Source organism: Gopherus evgoodei, chromosome 17, assembly GCF_007399415.2.
Source record: "Gopherus evgoodei ecotype Sinaloan lineage chromosome 17, rGopEvg1_v1.p, whole genome shotgun sequence".
Taxonomy (NCBI): Eukaryota; Metazoa; Chordata; order Testudines; family Testudinidae; genus Gopherus; species Gopherus evgoodei.
The window spans coordinates 2,983,022-3,008,376 of NC_044338.1; the positions used below are offsets into that span (position 1 = coordinate 2,983,022).

The 25,355-nt window shown below is 44.0% G+C and overlaps 1 protein-coding gene across 4 annotated transcripts in view; it reads left to right on the top strand.

Moving 5' to 3' along the window:
* The window catches only part of GOSR1 (golgi SNAP receptor complex member 1), a 99,816-nt gene that overhangs the window by 41,112 nt on the left and 33,349 nt on the right, over positions 1-25,355 (top strand). For 2 of the 4 annotated variants that reach the window (XM_030536231.1, XM_030536232.1), the window contains exons 8-9: positions 11,284-11,366; positions 12,579-14,704. The exons of the other annotated variants lie outside the window; for them this stretch is intronic. In XM_030536231.1, the coding sequence (XP_030392091.1) occupies positions 11,284-11,366; positions 12,579-12,703 (208 nt within the window). In that variant the 3' untranslated portion in view covers positions 12,704-14,704. Of the gene's footprint in view, positions 1-11,283; positions 11,367-12,578; positions 14,705-25,355 lie in introns of those variants that run through there. 4 annotated transcript variants of the gene reach the window in all.

Here is a 25,355-nt window from a genome sequence, read left to right on the forward strand (position 1 = left end):
GAGCATTGTCCATTGCTGCCCAATTAAAACAGATGGACTTGTGTAGAAGAGACTGTTTGAATGCTGATTCCTTGGGTGACTGTGATGTAATTAGCTTATCTGGCTACTAATGCTTGTCTTTCTTCAAGAGTTGCATCTGTTGTAGTTCATTGTTTAGATGTAACTCAGAAAGCTGCAAAATCATTATTAATCATTTTTGAAAAGGTTTGTTACCAAGCAACCAACATAGAAACATTGGAAAGTGCCTTTTGTGATTGTGATGTTTCAAGAAGTATCTGTGGTAAATGAAAAATACTGTCACTAGTAAGCCATTGTTTCCTATTTTGAGAAAATGACAAAGTTTTAAAGTGAAGAAGAAAATCTGAGGTCACTAATTACACGTTTAAATACAGACAGACATTTATGTCTAAATCTGCCCAAGGCAAGTGAACACAGCCTCCCAAAGAACTGCTGTGCCAGGCATCGCATTCCACACATCTCTGGGCAGAAATATGCTGCTTTAGAAAACCTTGTGTCACGCAAGAGCTTTTAACAATTTTTGTAAAAATGGATGGGGAGTTTCTGAAATGCCCAGACTGCCCTGGGGAAGCTATACCTCCATTAGCCACAGTCCAGCACAAGCACCAGCACAGCAGAGACCATGACCTCCATTCCTGTGGAGGGACCATAGAGAGGAGTTCATTCTCTGGGCTTACTGACTCCTTAACTTCTCTGCTGAGACCGCCAACCGGGGGGCAGTTAAAGCTAGCTGTGTTAGTGGGTTTGGTAATGTGACCATCTGCACACTGGTAATAGGCCTGGGGTCATCAACAAAGGCCCCCCACAATCACAAAAGGCACTTTCCAATGTTTCTATGTTGGCTCCTTGGTCTTGCTACTTTGGAGCTTTGTTTTAGTGTCACATCAATATAGATTTGTCTGCCGCCTCAACTGACAGAGCAAGAAGTAGGTGTTTTGGTACACCTCTATCTCGATAGAACGCTGCCCTCCGGAGCCAAAAAATCTTACCGCGTTATAGATGAAACCATGTTATATTGAACTTGCTTTGATCCACCGGAGCGCAAAGCCCCGCCCCCCCAGAGCACTGCTTTACCGCATTATATCCAAATTCACGTTATGTTGAGGTAGAGGTGTATGTTTCACATAGCAATGAAACTCCTAAATATATGGCTGGCAAAAAAACCACAGCTTAACATTCAGTAAAAACAGTTGCTCCTCATAGGCCCTGCAGCTCTCCATGTGAGTTTTTGACTCCATTTGGATGCATTAATTGGTAGAAACAAATGTTGTTTATTTCTGTAGCACCTTTCATTCCAAAAGAACCCAAAGCGACATACAAATTCTATATGGGGATCATGAGCACCCCCTCTGAGAAGAAATGTCAATTATTCTGTGCAGAACGTCGCTACACAACAGTTAAGGAAGTGAAGTGGGAAACATTACGATCCAGGGCGGAAGATAGTTAGTTACCTAAACAGGAATCTGGAATACCCCTTTGTCATCGTGCCTTAGTGGGTTACAGTTGAGGATGCCAGGTTCAGGACAAACTGCTGAGAAATAGAGCAGACTCTCCCCACCCTATTTATAAGAGAAAAGAGGAGAGAGTTAAAATGGTCAAAGGAATCAAATACATATGCTCATTGCAAAGTTCTTGTATTAGGTTTGTAGCAGCGGTGGAATAAACTGCTAGCTTATAATGTCTCCGGTAACATCCAAAAGATTGGAAGGTCCTCAGTCCATTGACTGTAATACTCCTCTTAGTGTAAGTCTGTAGTCCAGAGATCAGAGCAAGAAAGAGGCAAAATGGAGATGCTTCCAGTGCCTATACTTTCTCCCATGTGGAGGGAAAACTCTGTTTTAGTTTGTGAAAAGTCCAGTTACAAGATGGAGTGCAGAATCACATTAACTAGTCACTTGACCTTGCATGCTTCAGTGACTCAGGAGCAGCTATTACCCATATTCTATCTGAAGCATCCTCAGGAAGGTCCATCGAGCAGGGATACGCTTCTTCCATTGTCTATTGTATGAGCTAAGTGTTCTTTAATGGGCCATCAACTTGAATAGTCCATTCACAATGTGCTGGCCTGACTGGATGTAAGCTTAACTACCTTGTGGGTGTTACCACAGGAGCAGACACTGTTTGAAATATTGGTACACAGTCAATATTCGTAACTTAAGAGGATACATGCATACAAATTGGACAGTCATATTCAGCAAATCATAACTTTCCATTGATCCCTTATGTGACATACTTTGTTCAAGACTTGTTGCAATTGTATGATGATATACATGGTCATATTTTAATAACGTCACACCCTCCACTTATGAAAAGTTGTAAGGGTTCTTAATGACTTGGTGGAGAGGACCTTGGTTTAGGGTCGTGGCCAAAAACACAGTGCCCCTTAATGCCCTTAGGAAAACACTGTTTCGCTCTGGTTGTATAAGTTTTCAAACCTGACAAGTGTCTGAAGGTATGTTCCCAGCCACTTCCTTCCCTCCTGAAGTGGGGACTTTTCACTGTTACTCCCAGGGAGGAGGGGGCAAAGGGTAGGGGCCTTGTGCTTTTGTCTGTCTGTAAGCATGCATGTACCGGCTCTTAGGCTGCTGATTACAGTGCATCCCTTCAGTACTGGGACTGCCAAACTAAGATTCCATCTGTTCTGAAACAGTCTTTAAGATTGATTCTGCCAAACCCTTTCCTGGTAACAGCTTTGCTGGGCATGTAGCAAGAAGAAAATGTCTGAGTGCTTGTAAGAATCTAGGTTTGAAAACAGTTTTCCATCTCGGAACCCTTTACAATACCAATATGTGTGTGAGAGTCCGTTTTTGTTGATGGAGAGTAACATTTATGGGCTTCTCAGAAGTGAATCTTAAATGTATTTAACATTAGCACTTGGCTTGGAGCCCTGCACTTGACACATCAGATTATGATGCCATCATGGATTATTCATATTTAGACACTAAAGCATGCAAACAAAACCAAGTAGAGTTAAAGAAGCAGAAACTAACTTTCAAAACCATAAAATTCATCTACCACTATGCAGTTAAATATATTCTATTTCAAGAGAGAAGGCTGAATGGCAGGGCTTCCAGCAGAGACCAGGAATATTGGATCTTGTTTCTCCCAGAACTCAGATAACTAGCATATTTTAAAAGAAACTTACTAGCTGTTTTCTCCTTATGTTCCTGTGACTGATGATGGACAACCAAGTAACTCCTGTGCGACTTAAAGTATATGCTCAATACATTTTTAATGTTCCTGCAATAAAATTCAGTTTCTCTAAAAAGAAAAAAAAGTTCAGATCTGGAAGCTTGTTTTGTCTGTAGAAATTTCCATACCAGATCAGACCAAACATCCATGTTGTGTAGTATTCGTTTTCTCACACTGCCCAGTGCCAGATGCTTCAGAGGAAGGTGCAGGAAATGCCGTGGTGGACAAGTATGAAATAACCAGCCCATAAGGGATATTTCTTCCTTACCTTGATCAGCTAGAGGCTGCCTGCTGTCCCAAAGTATGAGGCCCTCTATCTCAAGACCAAAAAAAAAAGTTAGAATTGGAGTTCAAGTTGAGAGTAAAGGTCTGTAACAAGGTTAAAGATTCATTTTGGGATAATTACAATCTCCTTATAATGTTTATTACAAAACCAGTAGATTCAGAGTTAAGGTTATGCTTAACATATTTGGATTTCTTTAAGCTATGGAAATGCACTCAGTGTACTTAACTCTGTCCTGTAGTGATGCTGTGCAATAGTCATACAATTATGAATTTTAGTATTTGTGGTTCAGATTAGATAAAATTATTTTAAAGGCACAGTAGTTTTCATTTTGTTCCCCTTTCATGGTGTGTCACGGAGTCCCTGGGTGATGCTCTGGAACAGCTCCCCACAAAGCCAGGCAGGACTTTGGGGAGCCTTCTCTCCCTTGGAGCAGACTTGTTCAGGACAAGAAGCTCACACGGCTTCACCTCCTGGGTCTCTCCTTGAGCATTCAGCATCCTCTGCCCCTCCATGCGCTTCCCACAGCGAGCCCGCCCCAGCGGGGTTCTAGGGGGGCCACAGGGTCCTGCACCCCCACTTTGCAGTCAGACGTGACTCTCAGCCAGCCAGTAAAACAGAGGTTTATTCGATGACAGGAACAGGGTCTAAAACAGAGCTTGTAGGTACAGCGAACCGGACCCCTCGGCCGGGTCCATTCTGGGGGGCTCCTTGCTCTGCCAGATACTTAAGAACTGCCTAGGGAACACTGAGGCACCAACACAGCATTCAGAGAAAACACCAAGAACATTCCCAGTTGTCACATGGTGTTACTACAAGGCAGAGGTAGGTACTCTCAGTATGACACAGATGCTTAATTTCTTAAAGGACACACTTTTTTAGTTGATTTTTTTTAACTAAATAACATAACCTTTTATTTCTGCTATATCTTTTATGAGCAGGATGACCAGAACAGAATTCACCACTCCAGGCTGGAGGTGCACCATCAATGTATATAAAGGCATAATGTGATTTCAGTATAATATTTGCATCATATTCTTAATATATCCTAAGATTTTGTTTGCATGTTTGGGTATAATTTATGCATGATTCATTATTTGTTGCAGTTTGAAGATAATCCAACACTGGCTGTTCTGAATGAAAGCCAAATCACCAACTGGTAACATGTCATTAACAAAGCTTGCTGAAAACCTACATTGTTGAGCTTCACCCCCCTTAAAATTGACCTCCTCTGCCAGGCAATGTGCTTTTAAGAACCTGTGATCTTGTTGTTGAGAAGCTAGGTCCCCAAAGGGTTACCTTGTTTCATTTTAATAATTCTTTGCACTTTCAGCTAAGAATATTTTGTTTTACAAAGGGTAAGAGCTTAGTTCAATAACTCACATTTTACACATTCAAATTCTGCATGAAGGATAAGCAAATACCTTGTAGCTGAATTCTTATTTTCCCGCCCCGACCCTCTCCAGTAGTTGGAATCCTATTTAACCATTCAGGAATATTTGGTTATGCACCTTTATAATGCAGTTTTAAAATTGGGATCACCCAACATTTTCTTTCCTGAGAATATTTCAGTAGAAGCTGTCTAGGTGCCCTATATTTTGTGGAAGTTGTAAGTTCCCAAGCTGTAAACTTTAAAGTTTACTAGCTTCTGATTCCCTCACTTATAAAGTAGGCTGCTTCTCTCATCGGATGTTAAAACATGAAATCCTCCATTCCATAATAAAGTCTCATAATTATTTCCCCAGGGCACCTTGTAGATAGCTCAGCAGCACTCTATATCCTGGCAGTCATCTCCCATCTCTCTTTCAATACCTTGAAGGCTGCTTTAATGAATCATTAGATGTGTTGTAAGAAAATACATAGCTTAATGCAAAAAGGGGATTTGCTGCTGCATGAGGATTCTGTCTGAACAATTAACTATGAAACCAGTGCATAGGTCTGAAGCCGAAATTCTTAGACAAAGTTTCCTGTGTGCAGTAGTGAAATCCTACCTACAGTTACCGAGCTACCTACCTACGGTTACCAAGTTATACACCGCCCAGTAATCCAAAATTCCCTGGAGGCTTTCCTCAGTAGCTTATTACTTTTCTGGGGTCTTGTGTTGATATTATAACCTCAAAACACTAGAGAGGAAAAACTTTTGTACTTAGTTACAAATGTCTGTAAATGATCTTACAAATTACATGTGATTTGACAGATAATACTGATTGACATGCATCCGATTTTTATTTACAAACTTTGTTTTAGCTTTGGATGATAACTTGCTGCTTCTTTTCTGTACTCAGCTGTTGATGCCCTGTTGAGAATTTCTGTTAATACCTTTTGTTGAACATCCTTTCACCACATTCTCATGTAGTACTGGGATAAAAGGCAGATTGCTGCAGCTTGTTTCTTTCTCTTCCATGTTAATTTTCGATGGGAAGGGGATCTCCACTGTAAAGATGAATCATTCTCTTTCACTGGGCTAAGTTAGTTCAGGTACCATGGAAACAAACAGTTTTGCCATGTGGTTTTTCTGTTCGCAAAAAGGGACTCCTAGACCAGTTTTCTGTATGTAACCTCCCTCTGCTCTTCCTGTAGACGTGAAGGACGTTAGTTAACTGAGTCAGACAGGCCCTTCAAAAACAAGTGTTGGTCAGATTGATGATGACAGCTCTTTGGACTGGTAGCATTAATTTTCTCCCCTTTGCGTCAGAATACCTTGCATTTATATAGCTCCTGTCATTTCAAAGCACTTTTCAAACTATAGGAATCGCGTCAACCACCTCTAGGGGCGACATAGGGTAGGTGTTAATAGTGCACACCAACACAATAGAACATTTTAAGACGGGAAGCCAAAAGTGTCACCGCCAATTGGAACTTCTGTTAGGTAGAATGTAAGTACCCCAATTTCAATTTGAGCAGAATGGTGGGGTTAACACTTCACTTTTATATAAAATGGCTTTGGGATGTTTAATGGTGGTCAGAACATTGGTTTTACATCTCCTTTGGAAGATGGTTCCTCCATCAAGATATTACCTGCTATCACCATGCTAAGACATTTCTTCCAAATCTCTAATGAATGAATGTTCTGCCTACAAAGCTACCGACACCATCTCTGTTCAGTAGCAACGTGCTTTGTCTTCGTCTTCCATCCAAGTGCTGAAGCTATCTTGGCCTTGCTCAGCTTATAAGCTCTGATGAGATCATAAGGGAGATGGCTGGAAATCCCTACTGCTTCTCCAAGTAGCCAGCAATTTTTGTTTTATGCTGATCTGACATGAGTATATAAAAATGAATGCTGAAGATGATTGACAAAAGGAAAATAATCCACTGGAGACAAGAATTGCTTTAAGGCTTTTGTTAGTTCTTACCCTGATGACTTTCAATTCTCTTAAAGAATTTTTTAAACTTCAGCATGGATATTGAATGTTAGTCTGCTTTTATGGAGTTATCATTTGGAAATATGAGTTTAATACACATGCTTGTCACTAAACTGTTTATATATTGATGTTGATCAGCTCCCAATTGACCAGTAAGCTTTCAACTTGATTCTAGTGCTAATGGAACTCTAAAGTGAAATAATTTATTGATCTGCTCTGTCAGTACATATTATCCAGAAGAGTTAACTGTAAAGAGCTTTGGGGGAGAGAGGCAAACATTCTCCATAAAGGCACAAGATGGTACCGTGACTCCACAATGATATTGGAAGCCATTGATGATGATCTTTTTACTTCATGTTCCTCCAAACACTGCTGTTGGGTTGATTCACTTTGCCTTCCCAATAATACTGTTATTTAATATTAATAGTAATGTTCTGGTCTACTCTTATAGCTCTGTAGATGAGCATGATACTTGACAAACTCTCAGGTAGGCTAGGCATTACCCTAAGGGTTTCCAGTTGAGTATGAACAAAATCCAAAATAAAAGAGGAGGCATGAGAGTTGGAAAAGAGTCTCCTAAGAGATCAGTGATATAGTTCAGATTTTTTTTAAAGTAGAGGAGGGAGGATGCATGGCACGTGGTAGAGAGGGTGAAGTTACGAGCATAAAGGGCTTCTTGGAGTGGAAAAGAGAGTAGAAAGTGGAAGAAACCAAAACCAGGTTCGTACTACAGAGAGGTGTTTTAGGGACCAGTTGAACCAGTGTTTGTTCCCCTAGTGAAATATAAGTGAGTTTTGGTATTGACTCTGCTACAGCTCTTGGACTCAGCCATTCTGTCCATCTTCCCTGCTGCTTTGCTACTGCTGATTGTAGTGTCACAGAGAGCAGCAAAGCAATATTGTGCCTTAGGATGATCCAGAACTGTGTTGTCCCAAGGTGACAGTCTTGTTTTGAGGACCTTTTTTGCTACCTTACTAATTATTCTTGTTTCAGGTTCCCATAAAATGTATTGTCACATTTAAAGAGATCAAGAAAGGCCTGTTGTGCACTTGAAAAGTCTCCCAGTATAATGATTTTGTTGGAAGAGTGATTATTTTTCACCAAAATAGTGTTATGAGTAGAACTCTTAGGGCTTGGCTACACTGGCACTTTACAGCGCTGCAACTTTCGCACTCAGGGGTGTGAAAAAACACCCCCCTGAGCGCTGCAAGATACAGCGCTGTAAAGCCTCAGTGTAATCGGTGCTGGGAGCCCGGCTCCCAGCGCTGCAAGCTACACCCGTAAGGGATGTGGTTTACGTGCAGCCCTGGGAGAGCTCTCTCCCTGCGATGGCGCTCCGACCACACTCACACTTCAAAGCGCTGCACTGCCGCGGCAGCGCTTTGAAATTTCAAGTGTAGCCATACCCTTAGTATGGGTGCAGTTACATAAGTCTAAAGGTGCTATATACGGAGAGAACTTTTTCCCTTTCTTGTACAGCAATATGCTATACCAATATGCGCACTTTTATACTGGTTAGCTGCACCCACCCCAGGATGATTGAATGGCATTAACTATTCTGGTATAGTTGTAGTTGTATGAGTCTTATGTGCACATCAGCCCAGCTTTCTGAAACGAAATAAATTCCTTTTCGTTATAAACCTGCTCTTGAGAACCAAATGTTTCCAGCATCAGAGGTTATGTCTGCACAGCATCTTGGAGTCTGTGTGAGCAAACCTCTCAGCCCAGGCCAACGGGTTTGTGCTAGCGCTCTAAAATCAGTTGTATGGACAGCATGTGGACGTTTCAGTTCCAGCTGGAGCTCAGGCCCCAAAGCCCACTCCCCCTTAGGCTTCAGAGCCTGAGCCGTGACTTCTAAGGGCGTGGCTACACTGGAGAGATTTACAGCGCTGGTGGTGGGTTTACAGCGCTGCAACTTACTCACCATCCACACTTGCAAGGCACATACAGCGCTGCATCTCCCTGGCTGCAGTGCTGGCTGTACGTCTGCTCTGCCTGGGGTATAATGATTGCCGCGCTGGTGATGCAGCGCTGCTCTGCCAGTGTGGCCACCAAAAGCGCTGTGATTAGCCTCCAGAGGTATTCGGAGGTATCCCAGAATGCCTGTTCAGCCACTCCCAACAGCACTGCAAATGTGGCCACACTGCAGCGCTTTCCCTGCATAGCTATACGAAGGCAGCTGTAACTCCCAGCGCTGTACAGCTGCAAGTGTAGTCATACCCTAAGAAGTGTGTACACAGCTATTTTTAGAGCACTAGCATGAGCCCCACTAACCCAGGACTCTCAATCCAGGCGCAAGGCTCACTTCTGGGGTTCCAAGTGCTGCATAGACATAACCAAAGAAGTTTGTTAAAATAGGGTCAGTTATGACCAATGTTGTGGTTTTCAACAAAATGCAACATTAGCAATATACCATGTGACCTGGGAAAGAGAGTTAGGCTTTTATCTCCAATGCATTCCTGCTCTTCATTCTCGCTGTCATTAGAAACAGTGTTGGGGCTCAGCAAGTGAAAAATATTGTGCAAAGGTTGGGGGTCTGCCTCTATCTTCAGCAAGAGAGAGCTCTTTTTCTAACAATGTGGGGTCCCCTCTCTGAGACGGGCAGCATTAAACTTGTTCTCCTATTGCCCTATTTTATGTTGTAATGCTTGTAAAGTATTTAATCCTTTGCCCCTCCAACACAAAACTTCTCAGACAATCTAAACCTCAAACTGTGTCAGGACCCATTTGATTTTTAAACCTTTATGCTCCGCATATGGGTTTAGTCAACAGAAATGTAAGGGTTGCATCCTCAGTTATTATCCAGTCATATTGTATATATGGCGTATACTCTGTGTGTTCTTGAAACAGTCACCAGTTATGAACATTCACTAGTTATGTTGTCCTTTTCTCTTCCCTGTTCTTTATTAAACACGCTAGGTCTCCACGAGCCACAGATCTCACATCTTTCTATTTCTCCCAGGTGTAACTGAGCTTAAATGTTTGTCTTGAGAAAGCCATTCCATTCAGGTCAGCTAAATAAAACTTGAGCTGCAGTTGTAAGTAATAGACTGCCCATTCATTTTCTGTTTGATCTCCTTGTCCTAAAACAGAATGGAAACCAAATTTTCAAAAAACCTTTTTGAAATGCCTTGTCAGTGTCTTTAATTGCCTGATTATTTACAGTATTATTGCTCATTGAGGGGGGAGGGAGGTGTGCCTGACTTTTCCAGAATGAATGAGATTTGAAATAGAAACATGTACTTATGTTATGAAAAGTTATTTTAGTATCATCTAGACCAGTGGTTCTCAAACTTTTGTACCAGTGACCCCTTTCACACAGCAAGCCTCTGAGTGCGACCCCCCCCATAAATTAAAAACACTTTTTAAAAAATATATTTAACACCATTATAAATGCTGGAGGCAAAGCAGGGTGTGAGGTGGCAGCTGACCGCTTGTGACTCCCCATGTAATAACCTCATGACCCCATGAGGGGTCCTGACCCCCAGTTTGAGAATCTCTGATCTAGACCCTACTCTTGTATGTTTGTAAAATATAATGTGTAGCTGCTGCACCTAGTGCTAAAATGGCATTATATGATTAGAATTATGTCAGCTGGCTGGCTTATGGATAGAGGTGTCAGCAAGGCCAAGTGTTTCAAGGGAATTTGGAGACATGATGGAAACAAAATGAGTGTTTTGGGGTAATCTAAGGATATGGCATCTCTTTCTACTCCAGCTGACAAGGAAAACCCTCTATTCTAACTCACTAGTAAAAGATAAATTAGTACTGGAATGGACAAGCTTAGCCCAGCTGATGAACCTTCATTGGCAGCTTGCCAGGAGCCTGAGGACTGCATCTACCTTTCATGAAATAGAATAGATGGCAGCACTCTCATAGAACATAGATGCTATAGAAACGACATGTGATCTTTGTAGAGTTCCATTGGCTGTATTTGACCTCAGGCTGCACTTTGATCATCTCACTTTTTCACATTGCTCTAATCTTTTTAATTATGATTGATTGAACTCTCATTTACTCAATTATTTTTGTATCCATCACACCATAATGTATCAGACAAGGCTTTCAGGTGCTGAGTTGGGCGAAACAAACATGTGGATCTCCACAGTTCAACCAAATTCTTGATTCTAGGATCTCTGTCATAAGAATGTTGCTAGGCTTGTCTCTAATGTTGTCTCATCTTTTTGTTTTATTTTGTTTCTTCTAATAATCTGCTCTGTTACCAAAGTTGCACGCTTTTGCCTACTCGTAGCTTATTAAAAGGAAAAGTGGCGACACGCTAATAGTTGAAGATTAGTGGAGAAAATGTGATCTCCCTCGTAGCTACATCCCATTCATCTGAAGGAGCTTTGTACACCTTGCTCTTCCGTTGTTTCAGCTTCCAGGTTATTTTTAGCGATTTGATCCATTCTTTTTTTCCTCCTCCAGCATTGCCATGGCAACAAAAGAAAATATGACTTCGCAGAGAGGGATATTGAAGTCAATACAAAGCAAAATGAACACCTTGGCCAGTATCCTTTCTGAAAGAGCTGTGCTGCGAGTGCCTTCAGGAAGAAGCTATCTCGACACAATTCATTCTGCAGATTGGGGTTCAACATATTTTAATAGGCAATGGTAATATAACACAGTCATCGTACGTCTGCTGAGCCGAAGATTGCATTATACCTGTCCCACTCCATCAATAAGATGTCTTGCTCGGATTCACAGCGTGATAAACTTAGCTGTTGGGTTTTTTAAATGCAGCTTTGAATAGTACATATAAGCCAACATTTAATTTTCATTTAGAGATCCAGAACAACAAAATCTAACATCCTCCAGCTACATACACTCTGCTAGCAATATTATTGTATTGTTTTCCTGGCATTTTACTTTCAAGGACAAATGGCTGCAGTTTGATGTGAATGTGTCATGGCTGTAGTGCAGAGCTAAATGTTTCCATGACCTGAAGATCCCCTTGTGTCACTCAGACCTCTTGATTTTAAGTTTTTAGTTTGTTCGTTTCATCTCCCCCATTTCATGCTCCAGGCTAAAGAATGTGCTGGATTGTGAAGTCATGCGTGTTTACCATTTTTCCGACTATTTCTTCTTTTCCATTGTAGCAGCACAACGAGGGGCATTAGACTCATTTGATTAGACAGAAGATATGTCCTGGAGCTATGTAGCTTGATGAGACATACATTTCATTAGACTGTTTTTAATGACTGGCAAGAACAAAAGCAACTCAATAAACTTTAGCCTTAAAAGATTCTTGAGTGCAAAGACACAGCTCTGAAACTTGCAAGCTTGTTGCAGATCTCATTTTTGTACATTAAATAAATCTTAGCATTTTACAGTGAGGGCAGTTCTTCCCTCTGTCATGCAGTAAACAGCCATCTGTGGGATGTGAACTATTTCTGTAGCCAAACGCTGTCCCTTTACCATTACTAGTGTTGCCTTTTGTATTCAGCTAGCCTAGATTTCATGCTGGATTACATATAGGCTTCTGCATAAACACCAACTTTAAGCTTTTCTGTTATCTTCTTCCTCTCATTGTTTTTTTTATTAATGAAGTAAAATTGTAATCTTGCTAACTAGCCAAAAGGGTCTTTTTGTCACATCTGTTTTCTTTGGTTTGTGATTAGTTCTGAACTCTTTGCTTTGCTGCTAATGTTCTGTGTATAGATCTGGGGTCTGCCCAGTTTTGATGCTGCTTGCTAGTATGACCTTAACTCAGACCACCAAAGATCGGTTTCCTGCAGTGAACAGTCTGATTCAAAGGATCAACCTACGGAAGCGACGGGACTCTCTCATCCTGGGTGGCGTTATTGGCATCTGTACCATCTTATTGTTGCTATATGCTTTCCATTGACGGACATTCTCCGTGGACTCTGATAACCTTATCTGCTCCCAACCCATCAAGGAGAAGTGGGTGGAGGAAGTCAGTAGACCTGATAAACAGCCTGCACATGATGGCTGAAATATCAGCATGATGTCTAAGGTTTATGGTGGCAGACTTTACAACACTGGTTTTGAGCTGAAGCTGCAGTATTTCTCCTCCCCTGCCAAAACTATTTCTTCTTCTTTTGCTTAAATATTTTTTTTAATCCCCTGTCTCACTACAAGGTAAGTAATATACAACATTTATGAGAATCAGTAGAGAGTCTTCCCTACTGGATGATGGTAATGAAATCTGTCATTGGCGTTTCAGTGAAACAATTGTTAAGCTTCTCTTAGGTGGAATTTCTTCAGGAAGCCAGTTTCCCCTGAAGGTCAAGTACAGGACTAGATACTTTTGCCCTATAATAAGGATATTGCAGCTTTAAGCCATCAGGTTGGTTTGTTACTGAATACAACCTCTAAGTTTTTTACTCATGACTGAGCTATTGCGAGTCATTTCTACTTAACTTGTGCTGTGAAAACTGTGCTCCTTCCCACAAATTCCTGAGACAGATAAGGATTGTTGAATTCACTTTTTGCACAGAAGATGTCTGAACTGCTATCTGAGGAGCACTTATAAGGTTTTTGTGGCTTTAAGAGGACTCCAGGAAATATTTCCAGTCCTGCTTTGGAAAAAGGGAGCATAGTATCCTCTCAGTTTTACCGTAGTATTAAGTCATTTAAAGTGACCAAACACGCTTTCACCTGAAAGTAATCTTTTGGGTGTAAATATTTTGGTTTTGGCTGATGTCACAAAAGGCTTCATAAAGACATAATAGTTTCAAAAGTCTATTTTAATTTAGATGAAAGGTATTCTAATAGCATTAATATTTTTACACTGTAAGTAGGATGGAGTCTAACCCGTACATTGGAAAGGGAAAATACATCGGTTATGCCTGATGGCCAATGCATCTGTGAGCAAAATTGTTAAATACGTAACTCCTCAGAGTAAAGAGTTAAATGAATGCGTGGCTGAATATGCAATTACGTTTCTTCTCTTGTATCTGCAAAACACATGTACATAGATTTCTTTTTTCAGTTCATTGAAAAACAGCAGAGATTTTAGATTGTTAGCAAAACCTGTTGGGTTTCTCTCTGCAGATGAGTATCTGTTAAGAAATCTAATGTCAGGAATGTCTTTGATATAGCAAATCTACAAATTACAGGTTTTCTCCCCTCTCCAGTTGTTCTATGCCATCTTCGCCTGTCTTGTAACCGTAACTAGCAAAACTCTGAGGCACTGGCCTTTTTTTGAAGAACTTGATTAACTATTTGCACAACTGACTTACTACACTCCCAAATTTCATGTGTCTTCCCATTAATCGTAGTTGCCAGAGATGGTCCGGAGACCTTCCCTCGTCTCCAGATCCTGCTCTGTGCTAGAAGAAGACAGGCCACCCGACAGTTAGAATTCATTGTATTACTGCTTTGATAGTGTGTGTGCAGTACCCTTTTGGAGGAAGTAAAGAATTGTGCCTGTGTAGTGTGTGTGAAACCACACAGTTGTATAAACTGTATTGTTCATTTGGACTTGAAAAGGGCTTATGTGCAGAATACCATCTTTGTGCCAGACAGGCTGCAAAGGCTCTTTTGGTCAGTTATTTTTGGGATTAGAAGGCACTTGCAATTGATGCTACTAAAATTGAGGTTTGTCTTTTTAAATAAGGGATGGTCGTTTGATTGATTGGGGAATATCCCTGGTTTTGAAATGAAGTGCTCATTATTTTTCCAGATAAAGACTGAAGGATAAAGGAAATTTATTTATGAATCTCTATATATCAAAACTCTTCTCCTCTGAGACTTTATTTTCTTTGATTTTTCAAAGGGCCCTGACTGGCAGTTATGCTCCATTAGGGTTTATAGGATTTGGTTGCTATGTAGTTGGCGATTATAAGACCTGCAAATCATAAATAAATTCATTTATTTAATCTGATGACCAGTCTTTTTAATGGGCTTAATTGATTGGGTGCATTATTTAATCTTACTGTGTGTTTAAAAAAAGCTGTGGAAAAAATGTGCAGATTGTAGCAAATATCAATCACTGTATTAGCAGCAAAGAATCCTATGGCACCTTACAGACTAACAGACGTTTTGGAGCATGAGCTTTCGTGGGTGAAAACCCACTTCGTCGGATGCATGTAATGGAAATTTCCAGGGGCAGGTGTATATAAATTTCCACTACGTGCATCTGAGGAAGTGGGTATTCACCCACGAAAGCTCATGCTCCAAAACGTCTGTTAGTCTATAAGGTGCCACAGGACTCTCTGCTGCTTTTACAGATCCAGACTAACACAGCTACCCCTCTGATACTAATCACTGTGTTATGACTGTGAAGGAGCTGATACATTACAGGGCATAAAAGAGTAAAAATATGATGAATTCCCTTAGAAAATGCGGGGTTAATATTTCAATGGCATTTCAATGGTTGGCATCTGCTGAGTGACTTTGATTTGGTGCTGGTGTTGAGAGGGTTTTGTATGAAATATATTTAATTTTCCTAGCAGAATTGCCCTTTCGTGAGCTACTGTCCGGCATGTACCTGACACAAGCAGGCGTCCAGCATCTCTCTCAAATGGATAGACTGGCTGGCCTGGGGGAGAGACTTGCTGAATGCCAGGAGTCTTTCTAGCATGGCTCTATAATTAGGGCAATGGACCTTAAAATAAGGGCAAGTGAACAGAAGACAGTGGGCTGATGTAAGATTTAATCCTGAGTATCTGACCCACTGCTCCTCTCTTTGCAGCTCATTCACCTGTCTCCTATTGCAAAATGTATTTCCATATTTTTTCCTTGTGTCCAGCACTTCTCTGCCTTTCTGGTTCTCAAGGCCAGTTAGAGGTGCCTGTCTTGGAGGTGGGGCCCATTGGTGACACTGACAGTGTTGCCCTCCTGTTTATCCACCAGCAGGAGCTGTAGGGAGAAGTGGCCAAAGCACTAAAACAAGCTGAGATCACTTTCAAGATGCTTCTCAGTCTCCATTGCCTCTCAGGGGGGAAACGCATTGACCTGCGGGGGCTCTGCTGTCACTTCTTTCCGTGTGCTGTTTGTCAGTGACCAGCCACCCGTTGTAAAGCTGTCTGATAAGCCATCAGCTCTCCTCGAATTCCAGAAAGAGATCTTCTGCCCTCTTTTACCCATCCCCAAGTAAACACAGGGACATTTCTTCCTCTTCAGGCTCCTGGCCCACTTTCTGGCTAAAAGGTGCAGCATGATTTTTCAGACTCCAGTTACCCGAGCAGCAATCCTGGTAACATCCAGTGCTGCCTGAAAATCCTGTCCATAATAAGTAGGATGCACAGCAATGAATTCCCTGAAAATGTTATAGGCATTTTTATGCCAAATGAGTGTTGCCTGTTGATTCTGTGCTTGGCAGCCTCAGTACCAGACTGCTGTTCTGCAATACCATTGATCACTGTTCTGTATCCGTCACTAGATAGCGAGTGCAAAGCAAGGATGCACAAATGTTTTATTTTATTCCCTCAGCCTGTCTCTGGGACCAATAGAATGTTCACCAGATCCCTCTTCATTAATAAGACAGGACGGTGCTTTTGTTAATCTGAGAGTCTGCCTGCTGCTGAGAGGTTGTAATGGAAAACATAGCACTTTCATTCTTCCGTTAATCCCTGGCAAATTTAGGAGCTTCTGGGCATAGAGTTCTGAATTCAGTTAGGAATTTGCACCGGCCCATTAGATAACCAAGCAATGCTTTTCTTCAGCTCCCTTTTGGAAGGGCCCAACAAAATCAGAGTGTGCAGCAGAGAAGGTTCTTCACTGGGTGTTGAAAATACAAAGGCAAAAGTAGCTCTTTAGGCAGCGTGTAGGTGTGAGACATGCATTGATAGTTCAACTGCCAGGGCTTTGTTCCTCCAGGAACCCTGAGAACTGCTGCACAGGGGGTAATGGCTGGCCTAGCACTTTTGGCTATGTAGCTAATTTAGCCAACACAGTTAAACTACTAAAGTAACTAAAAGTTGCTTCCCAAGCACCCTTGTTGCACACCAGGATTTCTTTCCTATTGTTTTCAACTAACATTTAGGGCAGGGAAGGAGGACACATGACTTTGTTACAAAGGGTTTCAGAATGAAAATGACAAAGGTGGTGTTACGAAACTCTGCAGGGAAGGGAGCATATGTAACGATGTGCAGCATGGGAGAATACATTGAAAGACAACTTCATACAAAGCTGAGCCGTGGAGACATCTGCTCCTTGTGCCCTGTCTCTTGCCTCATGACTGGACATTTGCCTTCAGTGTGAAGCTTCCAGCTTTGAATGAGTAAGCTGCTGTTGGTCTGCCCACCATTCAGAGAGCGGGAAGCCATTCCAGTCAGACTCTCTCAAGACTAACGGTTATTCTTTATCATGGAAAATACCAGCCCAGCCCCATGTATGTTCTTTTCCTATTGCAAATACTAATTTGTTTGCTTTTCAAATGGCTTCTTGAAACCTAACTATTTTATTGTACTTGTAATTATTTTTGTTCTCACCTAATGTGCATTTTCTGTCTATATAGAAAAGCTTTGTTATGTAATTTAATAATAAATTAGAATTCTAAATGATGGTGCTTTTTTGTTTCCCTGTAAGAGTCCCAGGCTGCCTACACCTCAGTTTTAAGAGGTGGACAAGACTTAATCCATCCAGTCCATCTCCCTACCAGTTCAGGATTGTTTCCTAGAATAATCGTTCCAATGTATTTCTCCATCTCGTCCTAAATGTTCCAAGCAATAGGACTTTTATCCCTTCCTATAGCCCGACTGGAAGTGTTGCACAAATACAACAGAAATGGATGTCCTTCCTCCTATTTATACCCATTTGCTCCACTCTAAATAGTTCCTCTCCCTTCTCGATGTTTAAACCCTGCCTGCGTTGTTGGACTTTTATCCCTACCCTTCTAGTTCTCTCTAGGCCGGCACTCCGCACATAGCTCCTTCCTTCTCAGCCTCTCTAGCCCCATACTCGTTTGGTCTCTGAATCCTCTCTCATTTGTCAGGATTTTTCTGGTAACGAGGTCCACAGGATTTTCTCCACATCTGTGACTGAGAGTATGGCTACACTTGGAGATGTGCAGCGCTGGGAGTTACAGCTGTCTTCGTACAACTGTGTAAGGAAAGTGCTGCAGTATGGCCACACTGACAGCTACCAGCGCTGCAGTGTGGCCACATCTGCAGCATTTGCAGCGCTGTTGGGAGTGGTGCATTGTGGGCAGCTATCCCAGCGTTCAAGTGGCTGCAGCGTGCTTTTCAGAAGAGGGGGGTGGGGTGGAATGTGACAGGGAGCGTGGGGGAGACAGAGAGTGGATTTTTGGAGCTCACACTGTTCTCAGCTCCCTGCCTTGCAAGTTCTAAGGACTGGAAGATACACAGTGCCTACCTTCAATCATTTTAAAAGTTTTGACCTTTCCCCCGCCTGTCTCTTATTCACTAAATGCAAATTATGCACTCCTAAGTAGCCTTCAGACCATATAAGCAGCTGCTCAACACTACCCCTCCCCTCTCTCCTCAAGCAAACAGCTGTGAACATTCCAAAGCAATTCCCCTGCCTCCGCTCGCTCGCTGGAGCAAAGAGCAGCTGTGTTTGTTTTTTAGCTAAGTAGCTACGGGGAGATCAGAGTTCAGCCATTGTTCCAGTTTGTTGTGGACAGGAATTCTGGGATACCTCCTAATACCCTGGAGGCCAATAACAGCGCTTTTGGTGGCCACACTTGATGACCAGCGCTGCATCACCAGCGCTGGAATCGCTACACCCCAAGCAAACCAGGTGTACAGCCAGCGCTGCAACCAGGGAGTTGCAGCGCTGGCCGTGCTTTGCAAGTGTGGACACAGAGTGAGTTGCAGCGCTGTAACCCCATCACCAGCGCTGCAACTCTCCAGTGTAGCCATGCCCTAAAATTGCACTGGCCTTGTTAGTTGCCATACTGTGTTGAAGACTTGTGTAATTTGTTGTCATCTCACACCAGAAGTGAATGGTGTTGGTTACTGAAGTAGACCATGTAACAAAATGTGACAGGCATGCATGCGCTTTCTCCCACACACGCAAATTTGGTCCATTCTCCTTTTTGCTGTGAGCATTTACGTTAGAATCACTTTGACAGGGTTTCAGGCGGTGGGAGCATTTTCCTCATTTCAAGGTGAGCTAAAAGGCGTGTGTGACCCAATATTGTAAAGCGTTTACGCCAACACAGGCGTTGGCGCTCATTTAGGCATTAAACTGCAGATACGTGTACCAAAAGATCTGAAAAATCCTGTCTATGTAGGCACTGGTTCAAAATCCTTTAAATTTTTCTGCAAGAGATAATCAATAGCACCCTGCCCTGCACTTGCTACTCTACCTCTGGTGCTAACCACTCCCACTCTGGCCTGTGCTGCCTCGGCCACCTCTGCCTGTCCAGAGCAATTCCTCCCCCCTTAAAACCATCCTGTCTCTGGCTCACGATGAAGAAACTGTTGATGCTACCTACAAAGACACTGTTATTACTGCAGGTAGCATCTGGATGTCCCAGAGAGGGACCAGGGACTCATTGTATTTGCTGCCATACAGCCGTAAGGAAAACAGGTGGATACGCCACGCAGCTGATTTCAGCTGGCACTGCACTTACGGCCTAGCCATTGTTTTGCAGTAGGACAGAGAAGGTATCACCCAACCACAGGGCTCTGGATGAGAGCCGGCGATCTAGTCTCCAAGGTTCCAAGACACGTTGCCAGGAGATCAGCGTAAGCCCCCACCATATCTACTATATTACAGACACACACTCACTCTCTCTCTCTTTCTATATATATATATATATATATATGTAAAAAATATGAAACCAGCACTGGAATGGAACTGAGCTAACTTCTGGGTCATGTGTTTCACGGACTCTGCTTGGAAAAAGGACGTGTTCATCTTGACGTAAAGGGAGGCAGCATAGTGTAGTGGTGAGAGCAGAGAACTGTGATGCAGGATGCCTGGGTTCTACTGCTGGCTCCGCCACTGCCTCCCTTTATCCTTCTCCCAGATGAATGATTGTAACAATACCCACCCCTCCGGGAGGGTGAGTAGCCTTACGTACTAAACCACTCAGCGCGTCCTCAGAGATGCGCTGTGAATTCACAGCAGTGGTATTACTGGTATCAAAAATCACGTGTCAGGAGGACATACAAGTTGCTTGGCCTGTAATCTCCTCGTGGTAGGTAGCAGCTGCAGCAGAGCAGCAACAGACTCTGGTGCCCAGCAGGGTTTCCCCTCCTTGCATTTGCTTTTCGGGTCCCTTAACATGCGGTGAAGATCTCCATAGCCAGCTCCAGGAGATCCAGAAGATCCCTTGTCCTTCATTCCCCTGACACGTCCTCTGCACAGCATAATTGGCAAGGGTAAGAAACTGGTGTTTTAGGTGGGTCAGACCCTCTGTCTGGATGCAGTTGAAATTGGTGTAAAATTTGATGAGTAATTACATCCCGGGTGAACATGAGCTGTTAATTGGGTGACTGTTACGTACTCGTTCTAGTAACATCCCTCTGGAGATTTAATCTAATGAACACTGTGCTCCAGACACATGGTATCCCTCAGACAACATAATGGTGCCATCTCACGCGTCACGTGGACTGTGCCGAGTGAGAACCAAGTAGAATGCTGTCACTCTCCAGCCCCATGTCTGGGACTAGATCCAGGGAGCTTTTCACCTCTACGGCACTGGTTTGAATCCAGCCCAGGGGAAAGCGCCTCTCTTGGGGCTGCTCATTGGCTCGTCCTTGTTTTCCTAGTGGACGATGGTCCACATCACAGCAGTCGTTATCACAACTGACTTCACCCACCTTGTGTGTCTCTTGCTGGGACCAACAGGGCTACAATACTGCAACCATCACGCCGAGAGTCTGAGCTCAGAGGCCCAGGAGTAGAGGACTGGCTGAGGATGGACAGTTCCCTCTCACCTGTAAAGGCAGCTCCGCCTGGCTCGCGCAACTGTCCCCTGCAATGAATTGAAACGTTTGGGGGTGGGGAGTGACTTGTGCTTCAGGCCTTCAGGAACATGCCCTGCTAACATCAAGGAGTGCGGGAGTGATGCCACCCCGGGGAGCCATTAAAAAACAGACACTGCCTTCGCCTGCTCCTCCTCGCTGGAGCGAGAGGACTCCTGGCCAGTCTCACTGGGAGCCCTTCCAGTGGTTTCCATGAACTACAGCAAGCATCTCTAGGGAGGGGAAGTCCCCTCTGGGTTACTAGTTGCAGTTTTCCAACCCATCTTCTCCTGGGGGGCTGAGTGATGTATTGTGCAAAGTGCCCTTGTGAGCCTGTGCACATACTTCTCTCTGGAGAGAGAGAACGGGTGTATGTTAAAACCCAAAGCTATTCAGGCACCCAGCCTCCCCTGCTCTGTCTCCTGTTTAACCCTTTCATGCTGTCTCCCAAGCTGGTGCTTCCCAGGCAAATTCTTTGTTGTGATTTGCAGCAGAGCTGGCATGGAAGGCAGCAGCAGCCAGCCAGGGGCATTCCAGCCAAAGCTTTGCCCTGCCGAGTATCAGGGGAAAGGGAGGAGCAGAGAGGGCTTTCTAGGTCTCAGCCCATAGGCCTACCCCTCTGGTCCATGGCGGTAGGCCAGGTAGCTGGGTGCTGGTGCATCTGGCAGAGGTGTGAGGAGTTGTGTCTAGTGTAGCTTTGCCATGGGAGGCTGGCAGGCATCGCCCCCCCTTCGCCATCCTTTCCGTTTGCTGACACAGATGGTTCGGCATTAAAGAAGTTAACTTCCCCTTGCAAGATGGGAGCCAAGGCCGCTCTTGGCAAGGCAAGGTCACTAGGACACTACCATCGGGGGGACAACAGCTGGGCCTACGTGATGCCCATCTTGGGGGTGCGTGCTCTAAGGGTCAGGCACTGCACTGCATGCAAGGCACCGGAGGCACTGTCTATAGAGACCCTCCCGTCCTGCACATTGATGGATGTTGCCATTTGTGAGCCATCTTGTTCAGACAGCCAGTGCACTCCTTCATTATCTGAAGAGCAGCTCGTGTGAATGGCACTGCGAACAACCTGATCTCAGCCCCCAAGAGCTTCTCGGCTCAGTCAGGCACAGATAACCTGAGTTACACTTCGGTGAATTTGAAACATCGGCGCATGGGCCAGGTGTATTTAATTGAGTTATTGAGAGGCCTGCGTGAAGGACCGGGAGCAGGATGGAGCAGGTGGCTGAGTGCAGGAGATGAGGAGCACTGCAAAACTGAGAGCAGCTACTGAGAAAAATAAAGGTTTTGGTTCGACATGGCACTTAGGCCAGCAATTTCAGGTGACTGGCTGGGCTGGGTCTCAGGGTGGATTCTGGTTGCTGAGGTGGCTGTAGTTATCCAGGGTGTTCTGTGCGTTGGTCTGAGTCCCAAACCATTCCCATGTGTGCAGCTGGGCCCTTGCGTGCTACATGTTCCTATCGCTTTGTCCCTTGTTGTTGAAGTAACTGAAAAGCCACTACGGTCATTGCTGTCAAGCTGTAGCTTTTGGCATTAGCCAGACAGCCGTGGCCTAGGAAGGAACGTTAGTAGCAGTTAGCAGGAAACCTTAACACCCTCCCCTGCCTGCACAATGTTTGGATTATTAGCCAGACCTCTTGAGATCTTCTTTTATGTCCTATCCGTGTGTGTACAGACACTCACACTTATCCCAGCAACTCCCACGTGTAATTAAGAGGCCAGTTCAAGAGATTGTTTAAAACTGTTGCAGCTCTTTCTGCAGCTGCGGTAAAGGTGGATTCCAAATCACCCTCAAATGGTTTGATACCTTCTCGTTTCCAAGTGATGATGGTGTTTCATAAAGGAGTGAGGGGCTGGACTGAGTAACCAGGTGATTTTGTGCTTGGAGCATTTGACAAAGTTTAGCTATTCCTATGATGACTATGGAAATAGGCCAGTGAGGAACATGATTAATTCACTACTGGTTCATTACATTCATTATAAGGCACAAGCCTCAGTGTAACCTGGCCAACCCCCGCTGCTCCTGATCCTGTGGGGCCAGGTGGTGGCTCGTCCCTCCAACTGGTAACATTAATACCACTGCCATCCGCTCCTCTTCATTCCTTCAGAACTGTGGGCCACCTTTCCTCTCCTCTTTCTAGCCTCTTCCCATTTTCCTTTGCCTCATATCAAAACTTCACATCTTTAATACGGAGCAGATAGTTTCTTGTTGGGAAATGGGGCCAGGAAAAGGAATCCTCCTTTGGTTAAATCTTGTGTGGGAAGTTGCAGCTGTTGCTGGTTGTACATGATACTTTTTGCAGTTTAAAAAATGAAACAAACTCGTTCAAGTTAAAATACTGCAGTACATGAGACTATCTTAAACTTATTACCCAGCCTTGCGCCTTTATTTTATTATTTTTTTTAGTAACTTCAGTGAATGGTTCTAGGCCTGCAATGCATACCAGTGGAGTGGTGAATTCTCCTGCCTTGTCCCTCTGCCCTGATGAAATAATAATCCATTTGCATTGATGCTAATTGGCGTGGACTAGTATATAATGACAGGAGTTTATGAACTGGGGCCTAAGACCAGAGCACTGCAGAGTGTAAAGCATCAACCTCCATTCTCCGGTGGTGGCGAGTGTACTGTACTGTCACAGGCACTTCTTCCTAAAGATCCTCCAGCTGGATCGTATTGAATGAAACACCTCAACACGTTTCAAAAGTACTAAGCATTTATATCATGAGAATAGCATCTGTCTTTGCACTAGCTATGCTAAAAATGACACAGGTCCTAAATCTTCACATTTCAGAGCATAGCTAAGCACAGCTGAGATCAGGGAGAAATCCTCCCTTTTGAGTACTCAGCAGTTTGAAAGGTGTATTATGGGAATATTTGCCTTCCTCTGAAGCATACAGCAGGGACAGACATCAAAGACAAGGTCCTGAGCTGGGGGAACTGTCAGTCTGACCTTTACAAACTAGCTCTTTCAGTCACACAAACTCTAACCACTCATCCCTTTACTGAAGGTTATGTGGCAGGTGTTCTGTTCAGGAGCAAACTTGCATGAGACTTGGTGGAAGTGCTTAGGCTGCACCAAGAAAGGTCAGCCGTGCTTCCAGCCCAGTGACCATGCTGGGAGGATTTCTGAGCCGTTGCACAGCTCTCTTATATTCCTGGGGGACATTGACAGCTTCAAACTAGAAACCTTCAGGCGAACGTAGCAACTGCACTTGGTGACTGGTGATGCAAAGAGGAAAAAATACACATTTTCAGGTCACCTTGAAAGGGGCAGGCCAGTTTGGGCACTGGGAATGGAATAGGAGGTCACCTTTTCAGATTCCGTTCACCTCCGTTCTGTTCTTACCATTGGACCTATGTGAAATGAGCTGGTGGGCTTGGTCCAAATACTAGCAGATATGGATCCTCCACACAAATCCCAGTCTGGCCCCCTTGCTAGCAACCTCTGCATTTAATGCAAGCATTTGAACTGGTCCTTCGCCTGGAAACTCTCCCCCTGTCCCCCCACTCCTGCCACTGTGCAGCTCATGCTGGAGCAGCATGGGGGATGCTTCTCTTCCCACTGCCTCTGTTCTGTGAACAGAGGGTTTGGTGCTGCAGGGCTGTCAGCCTGGCACTTGTTCACCAGCACAGAGCAAGAGGTGGCCCAGCGTTCTGCTGGCTAGGCAACATGCATCTGAGTGTGTGTGGAATGGGGTGTAACAGGCTTAGGAATAGCATGGCCTGGCTTCAGGACAGCTCCTCAACAGCATCCTTTCACCGCAATTGCAGTGATGCAATTCTTCCTCCCGCTGCAATCCCACAGCTCTCCTGTGCCCACACTTCAGTGTCCACTTCCACAGCTCAGAACGCTGGTTCCATCACCAGGCCCGTGGCTTGCTCACTTGCTGGTTGCTGGCAGGCCTGAGAGTGCCAGAGGCAGCACTTAGAATGGGGGTGCCATGGCGTCTGCAGAATGGGGGTGTAGCAGGGCACAGTCCCTGCCCATTGTGGTGCATGCACAGCTCCTTGTACAGGACAGAACCGTTTGAAGCTGCCATTAAAACAAACCAAAGAAGTGAACAGAAGCAACTAACAGCCATTGCATACTATAGCCATGATGCACCTGCTCCAGGGAGCTGTGCTGGTCATTGTGGGATAGGTGCCATGCTCCAGAGGCTCTGCAGACACTTGGCATCTGGGTCACTCCCATCGGTGCAATTCTCTGCTATAGAAAAGGCTTGAGTGTCTTGTGTTCAGCCTCCAAATTTACTTTGGGCTCCCAGAGCCTGGCACGTGGCAGTGGCAGAGTTGACTTGAATTTCTCCTCTCCTTGACTTGAGTTTCTCCCTCCACCTGCCCCTGTGAACTGGAATTGAGGCAAATTCATTAAGCAAAGACGAATGTTAAGAAGTGCATAAAATGTATGGTTGAAACGATCTCAGCTATGGAAATTAGATGTAACCCCCTTGCCATTTCCTCATGGATCTATTATTCATGGGCACATCAGGTTGGCATATTAATAATACACGAGGCTAGAGCACTTGGCACTCCCATCCCTTTAGTGCAGCATCTGGGTAGTGGCTGGCGGCTTCAGTCTTTGCCAGCCTAATGTTCTACCTCTGCCCAGCTGTCTGTGACGTTTCGCTGATGCTGCCAGTTAACACTCTGGG